The 16,152-nt window shown below is 51.3% G+C and overlaps 2 protein-coding genes and 1 long non-coding RNA gene across 17 annotated transcripts in view; 1 reads left to right on the forward strand and 2 right to left on the reverse strand.

The window, feature by feature from the left end:
* On the reverse strand, positions 1 to 7,592 carry USF1 (upstream transcription factor 1). Of its 5 annotated transcripts, none has more exons than XM_063627112.1 (11): positions 6,601 to 7,592; positions 4,021 to 4,113; positions 3,589 to 3,638; positions 3,310 to 3,425; positions 2,870 to 2,971; positions 2,393 to 2,588; positions 2,066 to 2,153; positions 1,549 to 1,607; positions 1,311 to 1,405; positions 938 to 1,066; positions 1 to 745 (listed from the first exon to the last, which is right to left on the reverse strand). In XM_063627112.1, exons 2-11 carry the CDS (start codon positions 4,026 to 4,028, stop codon positions 656 to 658), a joined length of 933 nt encoding a protein of 310 aa, XP_063483182.1. In that variant the 5' UTR covers positions 4,029 to 4,113; positions 6,601 to 7,592; the 3' UTR covers positions 1 to 655. The 5 variants fall into 5 exon arrangements, with proteins under 5 accessions (XP_063483182.1, XP_063483183.1, XP_063483184.1 ...); XM_063627113.1 differs by having other exon boundaries at positions 4,021 to 4,143; positions 6,601 to 6,716; XM_063627114.1 differs by lacking the exon at positions 6,601 to 7,592 and adding an exon at positions 5,658 to 5,826.
* LOC134734489 (uncharacterized) lies at positions 6,991 to 7,711 on the forward strand. The gene is made up of 2 exons (XR_010117610.1): positions 6,991 to 7,101; positions 7,540 to 7,711. It is a non-coding gene; the product is annotated as an uncharacterized lncRNA (long non-coding RNA).
* The window catches only part of ARHGAP30 (Rho GTPase activating protein 30), a 23,263-nt gene continuing 14,795 nt past the window's right edge, over positions 7,685 to 16,152 (reverse strand). For 5 of the 11 annotated variants that reach the window (XM_063627020.1, XM_063627026.1, XM_063627025.1 and 2 more), the window contains 9 exons: positions 15,308 to 15,390; positions 15,050 to 15,157; positions 13,976 to 14,103; positions 13,343 to 13,514; positions 13,157 to 13,260; positions 13,003 to 13,080; positions 12,043 to 12,444; positions 10,337 to 10,431; positions 7,685 to 10,076 (listed from right to left, as the gene is read on the reverse strand). In XM_063627020.1, coding sequence (XP_063483090.1) covers positions 8,457 to 10,076; positions 10,337 to 10,431; positions 12,043 to 12,444; positions 13,003 to 13,080; positions 13,157 to 13,260; positions 13,343 to 13,514; positions 13,976 to 14,103; positions 15,050 to 15,157; positions 15,308 to 15,390 — 2,790 coding nt within the window. In that variant the 3' untranslated portion in view covers positions 7,685 to 8,456. Of the gene's footprint in view, positions 10,077 to 10,165; positions 10,432 to 12,042; positions 12,445 to 13,002; positions 13,081 to 13,156; positions 13,261 to 13,342; positions 13,515 to 13,975; positions 14,104 to 15,049; positions 15,158 to 15,307; positions 15,391 to 16,152 lie in introns of all 11 variants that reach the window. The other 6 variants (XM_063627019.1, XM_063627022.1, XM_063627021.1 and 3 more) reach the window with 2 other exon arrangements.

Below are 16,152 nucleotides of genomic sequence, written 5' to 3' on the forward strand. Positions count from 1 at the left end.
TGGCTTTGAACAATTTTATCTTAAAAAAAAAAAAAAAAGAAAAGAAAAAAAAAAACAACCCCCACAAGGGGGAAGGCCCCAAGTGGGCCCCTGCCTGTTGTTCTCTCTGGCTCCAGAGATGTCTGCATAGGCCTCAGCTTCTTGCTGGCCAATCTCCTCTTCATGGGCACCAGCCACTGCTAAACATCCTTCCCCCACTTCTTGTGTAAGCTTGCTCCCTTGAGCCGCAGGGTGCACATCTAAACCTCAGCTCCAGGGAAAGGAAGAACCAATGGAAGTGCCAGAGTCCTGGGGCAAGCCAGAGCATCACCTGTCAGCAGACCTCTGCTGGGCACTCTAAGCAAGCACAGGACAAGCCCCCCAGTTTAGTGTGTCCAGTATCCAGCATGGAGACAGCACATGCATTGTGCAAGAGGAGCACAAGGGCCCAGGGGCTGCATGGTGGGGGTGGGCAAGGCTGTCAGTGCACGTCCACATTGTGTGTTTCACACCACTGCAGGATGCCATATCACAGGGCCTCAGTTCAAGGACACACCTTCTGAACTTCCCCCTGTCCCATGCCAGAAGTGGGCAGTGAAGGAAAGGGGCACAGGATTAGGCTGTTGCTCCTGGGCTATCTGCAGTTCTTGGGCCCAAAGCCCCTGAATCCCCATAGTTAGTTGCTGTCATTCTTGATGACGACCTCTAATCCGTGGTGCCGCAACTGAGCTCGAAGCAGCAGATTCTTGTTTTTAAGATCTTCCACCTGACATGGGAAGGAGGCAGTAAAGGGAATGGGTAGTAAAGTTGGCACTTCTAAGCCCCTGAATGTATTCAGACATCCACTGGTGAGGGGGAAAAGATGAAGCCCTCTCCATGGAGAACAAAGTAGAGGGTGTCAAACTGGGTCAGTGGCTAGCAGAACTGAGAAGGGCTGCACTGGGGCTAAAAGTCTGACCTGTTGTCGAAGCACGTCATTGTCCAGCTGCAGTTGGTCAAGTCCCTGCAGTTCTTCAGACAAGCGGTGGTTACTCTGCCGAAGCTCCTGGATATAATCACAAGCTTTGGATAGAATCCCACCTTTACTCTGCAAGATAAGGTCAAAAAATGAGGACTAGGATTTCAGATACCCAGCTTGCTTTCCAAAAGTAGGTTCACACTTTGGGCCTCATTTTCCTCTAAGGAAGGTGGTATAATATCTCCCAGGGATACAGGAACCTCAGGGAGAGATAAGACTACTGTCATGTGTGCCCCTCTCTCTACCATTTCTGGAAACAATACCAGGAGACAGAATTCAGGCATCCTGCCCACTACCAGGGTCTTTCCATGACCTGGCCAGACTTGGTGCTCTCCATAGAGCAGTCTGGAATTATCTTGGAGAGCTGCACGATCCAGTTGTTGATCTTGTCTCGGCGGCGGCGCTCCACTGTGGGGCAAAGTGGAGGACAAGGTGACTCAGTGAAAACTCGCCACAAGTCCCGGGGTAAAATTACCTAATCCCTCCTCCCCTCAGACATCAATGCTGAGATCACACCAGACAGCTTCTAGCTCCACCCAGATCATACCTACCTTCATTATGCTGAGCCCTGCGTTTCTCATCCCGAGTCGTCCGGGGAGCTTCTGACTTCCTGACAACAGAGCCCAAGGTGGCCAGAGTAAGAAGATAAAATACATGATTGAAGTTTGGGGTTAAGGAATTATACAAGATTTAGCAGGTATTAGGACCACTTATGGTAGCTGGGTGTGGTGTCTCACACCCGTAATCCCAACACTTTGGGAGGCCGAGGCAGGCGGATCACTTGAGGTCAGGAGTTCAAGACCAGCCTGGCCAACATGGTGAAACCCTGTCTCTACTAAAGATACAAAAATTAGCCACCAGGGGTGGTCGTACATCTCTGTAGTTCCAGCTACTCGGGAGGCTGAGGCATGAGAAACACTTGAACTCTGGAGGCAGAGGTTGCAGTGAGCTGAGATCATGCCACTGCACTCCAGCCTGAGTGACAGAGCAGGACTCTGTGTCAAAAAACAACAAAAAAAACACAAAAAAGCCACTTATGGAATCTGAGAAGAAACAAGGGTCACTCACGGGGAATAAGGGTGAGTCCTAGGGGCAATTGAGCGCTGGCTTCCTCCCTGCAGTACTTCTTGTGGTGACATCATCACAAAGAATTGACCTGTGAAGATGCAGGGTAGGTTCTGTCAGGACATGGGTAGGAACCTCACCAAGCCCTGAGGTGAAGACCCTGGGCCCCTCCTCTAAAAAGAACATGCTAATAGAAGAGCAGCCCCAGACTCACTGCCTGCACAAATCTTAATGATCACTAAGAGTCATGAGTGAAGGCTCACTGCCTACTAGTCATGTCCCACAGCCTATTCTAGCCCTTTCAGCCAGCATCTTCATGCAATATCTCACCAGTGCCAGGAGGGGTCGCCTGCCCCAGCAGTGCCTCTGAGCCCTGGGTAGTAACAACAGCAGCTGTACTCCCCGATGTGGTACCCCCTGCCCCATCTCCCACTGCCGTGCTGGGGAAGTAAGTATAGTGCGTCTCAGCAGCTGTCCCCTCTGTGTCAACTGCATCATCACTGGTGAAAGCACCCTGGATCACCGCCTGGGAAGGGGAGCAAGAGAACTGATTCTGGTAACAGTCAAAAACTTCTTCCCACTATATCACTCTGCAGCTTCTATCCCTTGGGGTGGGAGGTAGAGTGGAGAGAGAGAGAGAGAGAGAGAGAGAGAGAGAGAGAAACATCCAGAAAAGGAGAGCCTAGTGCTTTGGGACAAGGCAGCCTTAGATGCCTCACTGTTCCTAGCTTCACCCCCATCCTACTGATTCATGTCTTCATCTTACTTCTCAGAACTCTAGTCACCTCCCCAGCCCATACCCTGTACCTGGGTCATGGATTGAGTGGCAGGGTAGCCACTGATGGCGCCACTTCCCTCAGTTTGGCCATCCAGCTGCCCTTCAGACACCTGGATCACCCTGTACATCACCTAGAAGTGTAGAGGAAGGCAGAGGGAGGGGAAGAGAGAAGAAAAGATTAAGTGTTGGGAATCCTAGGGCCCCTCATAAAGCTTCCCTTGGATAGGGCCCAAAAACAAAGTCCTTCAGAGACATGGATTCAGCCATTCTCCCTTCTTTCCCCAAACAGAGGTTTCAGCATACATCTAACCACACGCCAGTCTCTACTCCAGTATTAGCACCCCCCTCCCCTGCAACAGTCCACTCTTTCAACTCATCCTCCAAGCCAGGTCTCCCCAAGACATGTTCAATTACCTCCCTCAATCCCAACCCCAAATAACACCTGCAGCCACCTGGCCCCCTCCCTTACCTGGCCCCCATTCTCAGTTCGGAAGACGTACTTGACGTTGGGGTCAGGGAAGGTGGCAGCTGACTGGATGCTGGCAATAGCCACACTGGTTGGGTCTTCCCCAGTAGCCACTGCACCTGAATTAAAAGAACAAAGGAAAAGTCTGTGAGTTAACTGCCTTTCTCCCCCCCGTTCCATTTGCAAGTCACGGAAGGAGGAGGATGCACAGGAGATGGTCTGGTGGGGAAGGAAGGGAGGCCATGATGGGTTCTTAGTCTTGGTTCTGTTTCTAGCACTCACCTTCCTGAATCTGCACTGTCCCCTCTTCCGTTTCAGCTGTTTTCTGCTGCCTGTTTGTGGTGAAAGGACAAAAGGAAGAGCATGAGAAGTCAATGAGAAGCTCACTGGCCCAGTAACATATGGCTGCAAACTCACTGGCATTCCCAACAGAAGCTGGGTTAGGTTAGAATAACAACTAGTGTTTACTGTTTACTATGTACATAAGCACTAAACTAAGTACATCACATGTACTTTTATTTAATACTAAAAATAGTACCATGAGATAGATAGCACTACTTCCATTTTATACATGGAGAAACCAAATCACACAGTAAGTGATAGAGTAGAACCTGAATCCAGGTCTGCCTGACTCCAGAGGCAGTGCTCTTGGCCATTTTGCATTCTTCCAGGCCACCCATCTTTCATCCCAGACCCTACCTCTTCTTCACTCACCCCTTCATCTCTCTGTGAGGGGGCACATCCGAGGAACTGGTCCTTTTTTGGAGGTCTTTGTATCTCCTGATTCACAGGCCTGAGTGCTAAGTCCTGGTAGAAATCATGAAGTTTGCAGTGAGTCTAGGAAACAGAACGGTATCTCTGGTTCTAGAACTTAAGTTCCATGAACACATAGCCAGGAAAATAACCCAGTCATCTGCAGGGGACAATCAGCCTTCTCCATACTGATGTTGAGGACTGGCCTACAGTGATTGAAAAAGCAACGCTAAAAATAGTGTTCCTCATCCCTCCATTATCACTCCAACTCCTGGTGGAGAGGGGATAATTATACTGGAAGACAGAAACAACACTTTTTTTTTTTTTTTGAGACAGAGTCTCGCTCTGTCACCCAGGCTGGAGTGCAGTGGTGTGATCTCAGCTCACTGCAACCTCTGCCTCCCAGGTTCAAGTGATTCTCCTGCCTCAGCCTCCTGAGTAGCTGGGATTACAGGTGCACACCACCACACCTGGCTAATTTTTGTATTTTTAGTAGAGACGGGGTTTCACCATGTTGGCCCAGCTGGTCTCGAACTCCTGACCTCGTGATCTGTCCACCTCGGCCTCCCAAAGTGCTGGGATTACAGGTGTGAGCCACCACACCTGGCCGAAACAACGCATTTCTTTTCTTTTTTTTTTGAGACAGAGTCTTGCTCTGTCACCCAGGCTGGAGTGCAGTGGCACGATCTCGGCTTACAACCTCCATCTCCTGGGTTCAAGTGATTCTCCTGCCTCAGCCTCCCGAATAGCTTATAGGCACCCACCACCATGCCTGGCTAATTTTTGTATTTTCAGTAGAGACGGGGTTTTACCATGTTGGCCAGGCTGGTGTGGAACTCCTGACCTCAGGTGATCCGCCTGCCTCGGCCTCCCAAAGTGCTGGGATTACAGGCATGAGCCACCGCACCCAGCCAACAACACATTTCTAAACGGATCATTAAAGCTATTATGACCTGCCATGACGGCAGCTTCATGGGAATCAGGAAGGGCCATGTATTGGCCCCACCATCAAAAAATACAGTGTCATGGACACTGATGCTTCTTCCAGTTTCTCAGCCACATATTGTCCACCAAGACATTTCTGTTTTCAAACCTAGGAAGAGGAAATATGAAGCCCACTACCACTGGAAGAATGTCCCTGACCACAAAGACTAGACTTGGCATTTGGGCCCCATTCTACTGACAGGACTCTTGTTTTGGGGTATCCAGATTTATATAATCTGTTAGAAACCCTAAAGCCCAAGTGGATCCTCTTCAAGCACCCTCTATTTTATTCATCAAGCCTTCCTGTAGAACAACACTGTTACACTGTTGCTAAAATGTTGCTATGACAACTCCAAATCAACTAAGCCTGAGCAAGAAGGGGTAAAAAAAAAAACAAAAAAAAAACAGGGTTCTGAAGAAGAGACAAAGGGGGAAGAATCCATCTACAAGCTCTGCCTGAGGACCCTGACACCCAGCCAGAGGGCAGGAAAAACAAAGAGCTGGGCAGACATGCCTCCAGAAAGAAACAGTTACACAGTACAAAGCAATAAGATAATCCCAACACAAAAGGAGCAAGATTTTTAGAAATTCTCTACCCATAAGGTCCTCCAAACCTTTCCTATCCAAGGAAAATTTTCAGTGGATAAGCCTCGGAAAGACCGCGTCCGAGGAAAATTGAAAAAGGAACTGAAAGTGAAACCGTCCGGAGGAAGTAACGCTGCAAGGAGATCCCAGTCGATAAGGGGAAGTAGCACTAGTGTTCTGGGACCACCTACATTTCCATCTTCAAACCTGAAGAGGAAATGCTCTGCGAAGCTTGCCGCGCTGACTGCAGGGGAAGGCAATGAAATAGAGGGCCCGGCACAGGAGGCATCTCTATTGGCCACAGCTGTCAGCCGGGGCAGTCTCTGAGGCCACCCAGCAACGGGGTCAGGGTACTTATTCAAATCTTAGTTGGACATCCGGAAGCATTTCCTAGGCATTAGGGATCGGTGACACGGAAACAGGGATGGGACGTTGTGGTGTGCACGCTCAGGCCAGAAGGGCCCAGTAAGAGCCCTTGCTAAGTCTGGACACAAAGGGAAGAAAAATCAACTCCCGAAAGAAGTCAGGCGCCTAGACCTTGCCTTAGAATGAGGCGTCTCCCTGCAGGCTCACCAACCATTAGACGCTTACGGAGCTGAGCGCCCGCCAGGCGCGAGCCCGGGAGCCTGCGCCGTGACCCCACAGCCCCGCAGTCTAGCCCCGCGCCCCAGCTGCTCCACGGAGGAGGCAGGAAAGGGCCTCGGGGAGTAGGGAGCTCAAGCGCCCGGTGCCGGCGGCTGCGGCGCGCAGCGGGACAGCGCAGGAGGGCTGGGGCGCTCGCGCTCTGGGGAAAGGAGAGAGTTTGGCCCACAAAGCAGGGTAAGAGATAAAGAACCAGCACAGCCCCCTCCCCCAAAACAAAGACTTCCTCCCCAGCAGTGTTCTCTAACCTGAAAAACGGAAACAAAATCAAAGCTGCCCTGCCTTGCCAGTCCACCCAGTTTCCAGACTTCTGCCCGGTCCTACACTCACCGGCCAAGGCCGTCTCAGCTGCCGATTTTCTCCAACTGTGTTCTCCCTCTCCCGACCTAGGTAATCTCCATAGACAGCTGCTCATGCGCACTTCCAGCCCGCGGCCATGTTGGTGAGGGGCGGAAGTATCGCTCTCGCCCCGCCCATAAACTCAAACTCAGAGCGGCCCCACTTCCGCCCACTCCATTTTGATGAGAGCTGATGTTTGTGGGTTTTCTGTGAAGCCGGAGAGAAGCCGTGTCTTGGAAAATGTAGCTGAAGGCCTGGCCACTTCCGACAAGAACGGGAAAGAGACGACTAACTTGTACTAATATCTTAGTGCTTGGCAGGGCATTTTTTCATTCCAGGAAAAAACAGAATCCAGCTGAGATCAAGGAAGGGACGTCCGACGGAGGCGCCATCTTTAACAAGGGCCATTTGGGAGGCCATCTTGGCTCAGGGCGTCTTTTTGAAAGGTTACCTGCTAGAGATTACGACCTATCAGGGCATGCATAGAATTGGGTATGTTCCTTGTTATTCGCGTCAGCAGTCACTCACCCAAAGACCCAAAGCTTCTAGTGTTCTAAAGGCTCAAACCTTCTGTGACAGGAATCTTGATTCCCATTCTTCTCAATCAAGACCTACCCTGAATGGATTTGGAGTAGTGTGGTATAATGGGAAGAATTCAAGCTTGGGGGCCAGGCAGATCCAGGTTTCAAACGCATCTCTGCCGCTTCTTACCTCTGAGACCTTTGGCAAACATTTTGACTTAATTGAGCCTTAGTTTCCTCATCTATAAACTGGAGATACTAGCACCAACCTTCCAGAATTATGTGGATTAAATAAAATCAAGGACATAGATTTTATGAGCACAGGATACTTAGTCCAGTTCCTGGCACATAATGAGCATTATGTAAATACAAGTTTCTCTTCCTTATTTCCTGACCACCATGAACCTAGCTCTAGTTTCTAGCCACTAGTCTCCATGACAACAACTGAGGAAGAGCACCCAAACGACAAGAAGAAAAAGAATGTTTTGCCAAATATGTGAAGATATAATACCTATCACCAAAGACTTTAATAAGAATAATGAAAATCCACACTATGTGTTAAAATACAGCTTTTATTCTGAGACATTGACCTTCACTAGAGTGGGACCTATGGCCCCAGCCTGGCTGGAAAAGCAGTCCCAGGGCCTGAGAGACACCATTTCCCTTTCCTGAAATAGGAAGAAGTTATTCTAAAGGAAAAAGGAGAGCCCAGAGAGATCTGTACAGGACCTCTCTTGCACATGGTGACTGGAGGCAGAGGGTGGGGAGCTGGAGAGGAGTCTAGTCCCTCCAACAAATACTGAGGGCTTCAAAGAGCTCTTCCTGGACGTTTCTCTTAATCTGGATTTAAAAGGGACAGGAGATATCTAAGCGTCCAAGAACAGAACAGGAATGGGCAACTCTAGAAGTGTTTGTGTGTGGAAGGCCCTAACCTGGTCCTGTCGTCCCTGTCTCTACCTTTGGCTTTCATGAAGAGAGATTCACAGCTCAGAGGAAGGGAGGAATTTCTCCAGTCTTCACTTTAACAAACTGTTTTAAGTTTTCTACCTACTTTGTGCTCCCTTTGGCCAATGACCCACTCCCTGGGAACAAGATCTTGTTGACTTTCTTGGGAATCTCCTAAGAGATAAGTGCTTTGTGTCTTGAGACAAGTTCAGGTAAACCAACCAAGGCAGTGCCTCCCACAGTCAAAGAGAGAAGCTGGAGGGCCACAGCCTATAGAGTTGGGCACTACAGCTGCTCATGCTGCAGAAGAGACAGCTAGTCAGGAACCCCGAAGATTCAAGATAACTTACTGGTCCCCTTTGCCCAGGGCTGTGGTCCTAATCACAGTCCCTCACCTTTCCCAGGGTTAGCCTGTGTTTCAAATGCATACGATCTGCGCTGAGAGGACAACAGGGGGTCAGGAACCTGGGGTTCTCTAGGGGGCAGACTAAGACGACTCCGGGATCCAGACCCTTCTGCACCTTCAGATGGGAGCTCCAGGCAGCTAAGGGGCCGAGGAGAATGGGCAGAGATCATGCTACAAGGGGAGGTTCTGGGGATGAGGCAGTAATCCCCACCCTCAGTACAGGTCTGGGTTCGCCGAACTCCTTGAGCCTCAGTCCTTTGGCGGTCCCGGGCTAGGGCCACAGCAGCATCAAAGGAAAGACTACCCCCATTCCTCCAAGAGGATCGAGAAGCTCGGGACCCCCAAGCCCTTTCTCCAGGAGTCCCATCAAGCCGGCCAGGCCTCGGGCTTGGATTTGCAGGTGCCACATGAATCTTGCTACACATTGCACTGGGCATCTTGGCAAACTGTGGCTTGGGGGGCACCACAGGCACAGAGCGGACCTGTTGGACCTGAACCAGAGTGGAAGCTAGACGCATGCCCACGCCACCCAAGCCAAGGGAACAGGGGCATAGACAGCCGTCTGGACTGGGCTGCCCCTCAGGCTCCATCTCCTCTGGCTGGGGTGGCTGTGAGGCTACCTCTTCCATCTCAGAAGAGTGAGGATTGCCCTCTTTGGCACAGTCAACCTCCAGGGACTCTACACCTGAACCTTCAGAGAGGGTGTCCTCTTCTAAATATTCCCCTCCAGCCCTCTGGTCTCCCTCAGCCTCTCCATCCCCACTCTCCCGTTCCTTGCTGACCTCCCCTGCTCCTCCTTCAGTTGCTGCTTCTGGGCTTCTGCTGTCTTCACCATCTCCTTGGTCTTTTCTTGCTTCATGGTACCCCTTCTCCTTCTGTCCTTTGTCCTCATCCTCTCTGACTCCCTCGGCCTCTTGTTTGTGTACAACTTCCCATTTCTCCTCAGCAACTTGATCTTCCTGGGCCCCTTGCTCTAGGTCCCTTCCAGCTTCTACCTGGGCTTCCTCTCTTTGTTCGGCCTCTTCTCTCTCAATTTCTTCTTCCTTCTCGTCTGTATACTCCTCTCCTCCTGGTTCCTCCACACCTTTAGCCTCCATACTGTCAGCCTTCTTCTGACCTTTGGACTTCTCTTCCTTGGCCTCTGTCTCTTCCCTACTCCCTTCTCTCAATCTGACTTTTGTCTCTTGGCTTCCCCCAGCCTCCCCTCTATCCTCACTGGCCTTTCCAGCCTCTACCTTAGTCTCTGGACTTCCCTCTGCCACTTCCCTGATGTCTAGCCTGCCTCCAGGCTCAGCCTGCTTGTCCTTGCCAACTTCCCAGCATGCTTGCTCTTCCCCAGCCTGTCCCAGAGCCTGCCTTCCACATCCTGCTGCCTCTCCCTCCAGACTCCCTGAACTCTCCCAGATTGGGGGTTTAGGTCCCAGAAGGGGACTTAGGTCATCATAGGCACTCAGGAAAAGTTCCTCCCCATTTTCCTCCTCAACTTCAGGCCTGGGGCCAGCAGAGTCCAGGGAACAGCAGCTGGGGGCCAAGACAAACTGTGCCTCATCCAGAGACAGGTCATCCAGGGGTGGCTCCACAGAGAACTCCTCCACCTGTAGGCACAGCATTGTGACTCAGGACCAGGAGGCCGTGTCCACCCTTGACTCCATGCCACCCCCAAACCCAACACGGCTCTCCTTACCTGAGGCCCAACTCCCAGGAGCTCCTCCGGGTAGCCCATCCCAGGGTCGTCCTCCCCAGGGGAGAAGGCTGCTCCTGCTGCTTCTGCCTGGGCCACCTCCCCATCCTCTGCCCCCACCCACTCAGGTTCTGAGCTGCTTGAGTCCTCTAGGAAGGAGAAGGAGTCCTGCACCTCCTGGGACAGGGAGTCCTCCAGGGCAGGAGCCAAGTCGTCTGGGCCTGAGTCTGCCAGGGGACTTGAGGCTGGACTTGCTTCCAACTTTTCATCTGTTGGGGGAGAAGTAGTCCCAGTAATACAAAGGTCAAGCCCTGACCCTTTTCAGTGTGAGTCCTCCTAGCATTGATATAGCAGGGGCCCGCACTCCCAGCATTGCTACTCTGCATGACTGATCCTTTCAGACCAGTGTCCCTAGTTATTGGCTTGCTACCTTAATTGAGACCCTACCAGGTGCCAAGCACTGTGCTATACGTTTTACAATGCATTGTCATTTTTTCCTCCAAACTATTATGTGAGGTATTGTCCTCATTTTACATATGAGGAAACTGAGGCTCAGAGAGATTAAGCAATTTGTCTAAGGTCATGTAACCAATAAGCAGTACAGCCAAAACTTGAACCCAAGTCTACTTTATAGCCCATGTTCTTACCTACTATCCTATCCTGCCTCAGGACTTCTCATGAGTGACACTTCAGGAACTGGAGTCAGAGCAAGGATCCGATCCTAGCTCTGCTACTTCTGCCTAAATCAATTGCAAATTGATTAACCTAAGTCTCAGTTTCCACTGCTGTAACATAAAGCTAACAATACCTATGTCATAAGATTATAAGGAAACGAAACAAGCTAATTCCTGCAATCACAGCACTTGGACCTTTTTTTTTTTTTTTTTTTTTGAGACGGAGTCTTACTATGTCTCCCAGGCTGGAGTGCAGTGGCGCAATCTCAGCTCACTGCAACCTCCACCTCCTGGGTTCAACCAATTCTCCTGCCTCAGCCTCCTGAGTCTCTGGGATTACAGGCATGCCTCACCACGCACGCCTGGCTAATTATTTTTGTATTTTTTTAGTAGAGACCAGGTTTCACCATGTTGACCAGGCTGGTCTCGAACTCCTGACCTCCAGTGATCCACCCTCCTCAGCCTCCCAAAGTGTTGGAATTGCAGGTGTGAGCCACCATGCGCGGCCTAGCACTCGGTACTTAATAAACTCTTTTTTTTTTTTTTTTAATTTGAGACAGAGTTTTGCTCTTGTCGCCCAGGCTGGAGTGCAGTGGCGTGATCTCGGCTCACTGCAGCCTCTGCCTCCTGGGTTCAAGCGATTCTCCTGCCTCAGCCTCCCAAGGAGCTGGGACCACAGGCACCTGCCACCACACCTGGCCAATTTTTTGTATTTTTAGTAGAGATGGGGTTTCCCCATGTTGGGCAGGCTGGTCTTGAACTCCTGACCTCAGGTGATCTGCCCGCCTAGGCCTCCCAAAGTGCTGGGATTATAGGCATGAGCCACAGCGCCCGGCCGGTACTTAATAAACTCTTGATAAATGTTAGCTGATAGTATTGATGTTACTATTATTATTACCCATCCATCTATTATATATTCCCACATTTGTCCTTAGTAATCCCTGCTGTATGTTTCTGACACAGGCCCCTATTCTTGGGTACATCAGTGTTCTGAGGGCTGCTAGAGATCTCTCCATAGATTTCACATAGCCTCATAATATTACTGGATTTCCTTAATCGTGAGTCTGGGGAGGCAGCTGAAGGTAACCACCCCAAAGCCCAAGGGCTGAGGCCTCTGCCCTTCCTAGGGTGGATCTCCCAGCATCAGAGCTTCAGCCTAGAGTTCTAGTCCCCTTTCCCAGTCTTGGTCAATCAATGGGTCCTCACCTGGGGGGCCAGGGCCAAGGCCAGGGCCAGGGCCAGGGCCAGAGGCAGGGCTTGGCCGGTGCTGTAGAGCAGGGCACTCAAGGCCACGGGTGAGTCTGGCCAAGGAAACGTTAGAGATGATGTTCGGGGGCACATTGAGGATAGAGGTGATGTGTAGCGGGAGGTTGACATTGTAGGGGTCTGAGATGTGGACACCAGCACAGCGCTCTGCACGGCTGCTGCCCCCAGCCCGGATGGCTGACCGCCCAGCTCGTGGTGTGCCTGGTTCAGAGTTTGTGCCACCCAATGCTTCTGCCTCAGGCTCCTGTTCACCCTCTGCTGCCTCTATAGAATCGTTCTCCAAGCTCTCAGGCAGCAATGGGCTTGGCCGGGGGCTACTGGGCCCCACCAGCCCCTCTGGCTCTGTGGAGGAAAAAGAGGGCCAGGTAGGCAATGGCCTAAGCTCCAAGGGGCCTAGACATCTCAAGAAGGCTCTGGAGAATGCTCTCTGCTTTCTCAAGCCTGAAAGCAACGACAGCCTGGAAGGCACTAGGCCCAGCTTCTTTTGATCACTACTGCAAACTTTTCACCCAGCCAGTAGGTCAAAGATCACCTCACCTTCACATACCTAGGGAACTCCCTTCCTTCCCTGCAGATACAGTCACTGGCCATCACCACCACCACCACCACCACCACCACCACCACCACCACCACCACCACCACCCCCACCCAGCACCACCACCACCACGCCCATGCTGTCCCTTCCCACATGAACACTCATCAACAAACTCATAGATTAGACAATGAGCTCACCGTAGCATTCAGCTACGTTTACAATGCGGCTGGTATATAATAGGCACTCATTAAATATTTTTTGAAATTATTGAACACAGTTGGCTGCACGTACACATGCACACACAAGCCCATGCTGGTCACATAGCACACACACATACACATGCAGAAATGCACCCCTATACTCACCATCACTGGCCCCAGCTGCAGCACTCAGTGAGTCCATGCTTTTGGCTGGCCTCAGTGTCCCCTTGTTGGATTTATCCTCTGTAAGACAGGGATGTGGGTAGAGCCAGGGCCTTGTGCACTCTCAGCAGAGCTCCCCCCATCTCCCCAGACTTACCCCTGTCCTCAGCCCCCCGTGGAAGTTTACGCTTAGTCTCATGGCCAGAGCGACCTAAATTGAAGATAGACCTCCACTTCCTGACCTTCAAAGACCCCTTCCTCCTACAAAGAATGGAGGGGCATAATTGGAGGTTGGAACACGATGGTCAGTGCAGGGGAGGAAGGCCCAGGAAGGAGGCCTTACTTGTGCTCTGCAATCTCAATGATAGTATGGTAGGGCCGCATCTGGGGGGGTCCATCGCCAGCCTGCAGGATGCTAGGCAGGTGATAAGGCAGGGGCCTGGGCATAAAGTCCTCGGGGCTGCCTGATGCGCGGGTCCCTGGAAGCGATCGCCATCCACTCTCCACCTCACCACCTGGGAAAAGGAAAGGAATTGGCCAGCCAGGAACAGAGCCAAGAGAGGGACCTCAGGCACCCAATCCTTCCTCACCCCTCACCAACTACCAGGTTAGGGATACATTCAGAAGCCCCTAAAGACAGTGCCTCCATGTCCATCACCTCAAAAGAGTGCCCTCATGGACAAAGAGGGCTGGGAGATCCCAGGACGTTGGCCTGGTGGGCTGGGGGTGGGTATGAGCCATCACTAGCCTTGGGAGCCAGGATGGTGACTCAGAGGTCAAGCCATGCCCTGGACTGACAGCAGAAGAGGTCTTCTCAAGTCCTGACTGCGCAATTATCTCCCCAGGGTTCTCTCCATGTAGCCACTACCAACATCCCTGTATGAGACTCAGCTGAACTAGGTGATCTTCAAGGCTGTCTGTAACTGACTTGACTCCCCAAACAGTGGGATATGTGGAGGGCAGGAAGGACACTGACCAGAGAGGGCAGCACCCCCAAAGAGCTGGTCCACGTGTGTGAGGATGAACTCCACGACGATGGATTGTACTCGCACCTCCATGAAGGCTGCTGTCCCATTGAAGCCTGAGGCCTCTATGTCCTTAGACCTGTGGAGATGTGGAGTTATTCTCCCCCTCAGCCCCACCAAACTTCCTAATCCAGATTCTCCCTGAAAATACCTTATTCTCTCTCTCGAATGACCTTAACCCCATCTCTACCTCTTAAACTGTATGCATAATTCTTCCAATTCTCAGATGCCACTTGAAGACTTCCAGGAAGGAAGCCTTCTTGGACACCCTCCTCAGGATTAATCTCTATTTCCTTTGCACACCAGGGTGTCTAGTTTATAATGATTTTATAATGAATTACAGGACTTCTCATAGTCTATCTTGGACCACAGTGAGTGATATGCACAGTGAGCGCAGCCAACAGACTGCAAGACGTTTTGCTCAACAAACATTTGGCATGAGGCGGGGCACAGTGGCTCACACCTGTAATCCTAGCACTTGCACAGGGAGGAGGTGGGTGGATCACCTGAGGTCAGCAGTTCAAGATCAGCCTGACCAACATGGTGAAACCCCTTCTCTCTACTAAAAATACAAAAATTAGCCAGGCATGGTGACTCATGCCTGTAATCCCAGCTACTCAGGAGGCTGAGGCACGAGAATCACTTGAACCCAGGAAGCGGAGTTTGCAGTGAGTTGAGATCGCGCCACTGCTCTCCAGCCTGGGCGACAGAGCAAGACTGTGTCTCAAAAACAAACAAAAAAATTGACATGGAACTATTATGTTCCAGTCCCTGAGCTCAGTGACACACTGTAGGAAAACACAAAAGTCCTGCCTTTTAGGGACTTTATTTGATCGCAGAGAAGGGACTAAAATGGATGGGGCCCATCCAACCCAACATGATCTTGAACCTTCTTTTCTCACTGGGCTTCGTGAGCCCCTCACCCTTCTCCAGTGTACCCACACAGTCACACCTCATCCTGGGAGCAGCCTCCCAGAGGCCAGTGTCTCACAGGATCCCCATACACTGCTCACACAGGCACCTACCTCAGCAGGTTGGGAGCCCACACAATGGCCAGGTTGCGAGCATGCATGTTGGTCTGGGCACTGAATGAGGCCATGTGCACCAAGTGCCTCATGAGGAACTCCAGGGTCCTGCAGAAAGCGGGGACAGGGATCACACAGGGAATGCGCAGGGCAGGCATTAGGGCTGGGACCTGGGAGCCAGTAGGACCCAGTTAAGGCTCCAGGCAGCGAGTGAATGAGTTGTCTCAGGTTGCTGGGCAGATATGGAGTGCCACATACCTGTAGTTTGGGACAGGGAGTTCTCGAAGCACTTCTAGGATCTTGACCAAGCGCTCAGGTTCCAATTGCACTCCTACAGCCTCCTGATTGAGAAGAGTGCAAGAAGCAGAAATCAGTGACCCAGCAATGCCCTGCTTACTCCCCAGAGCTCCTAACCAAGTTCTCAGGAACAATGTGCACTGGACTCTGTTGCTACCCCATCCTACATCATCTGCGGTGCACTGACTTGGTAGAGAGAGCTCAGAATTTGGGGTCCACGAAGATGGCAGCTGAATTTTGGTTATGCCACTTAATAGCTTTTGTGAACTTGGCAACTCGCTGCCTTACCGTCCATCCGTAGAGCTCTGGTACTGGGATACTTCAGTGGTGCCACCCTGTGGGTGCCCCAGGGACAACAGAGTTGTTTCAGTGTGTCCAGGAGAGCTGTCCCCCACCCCACCCTAGTCGGTGTGGACTGAGCAGTGTGCTGCTAGGATTTAGGGTCTCTCAGTGCTGTTGTACTCAATAAAGTGCAACTTATTTTTAAAGTGTTACTCAATTCAAAATAGCATATTTTTCATGTGTTTTCGCATTTAAAAGATGTTCAGGCTGGGCACAGTGGCTACACCTGTAACCCCAGCACTTTGGAAGCTGAGTTGGGAGGATTTCTTAAGCTTAGGAGCTTGAGACCAGCCTGGGCAACACAGCAAGACCTTGTCTCTACTAAAAATTTTAAAAATCAGCCAGGCATGGTGGTGCACGCCTGTAGTCCCATCTACTCAGGAGGCTGAGGTAGGAGGATCACTTGAGCCTGGGAGATTGAGGTTGCTGTGAGCTGTGATCACACCACTGCACTCCAGCCTGGG

This window comes from Symphalangus syndactylus, chromosome 12, assembly GCF_028878055.3.
Source record: "Symphalangus syndactylus isolate Jambi chromosome 12, NHGRI_mSymSyn1-v2.1_pri, whole genome shotgun sequence".
In the NCBI taxonomy this organism is placed as follows: Eukaryota; Metazoa; Chordata; class Mammalia; order Primates; family Hylobatidae; genus Symphalangus; species Symphalangus syndactylus.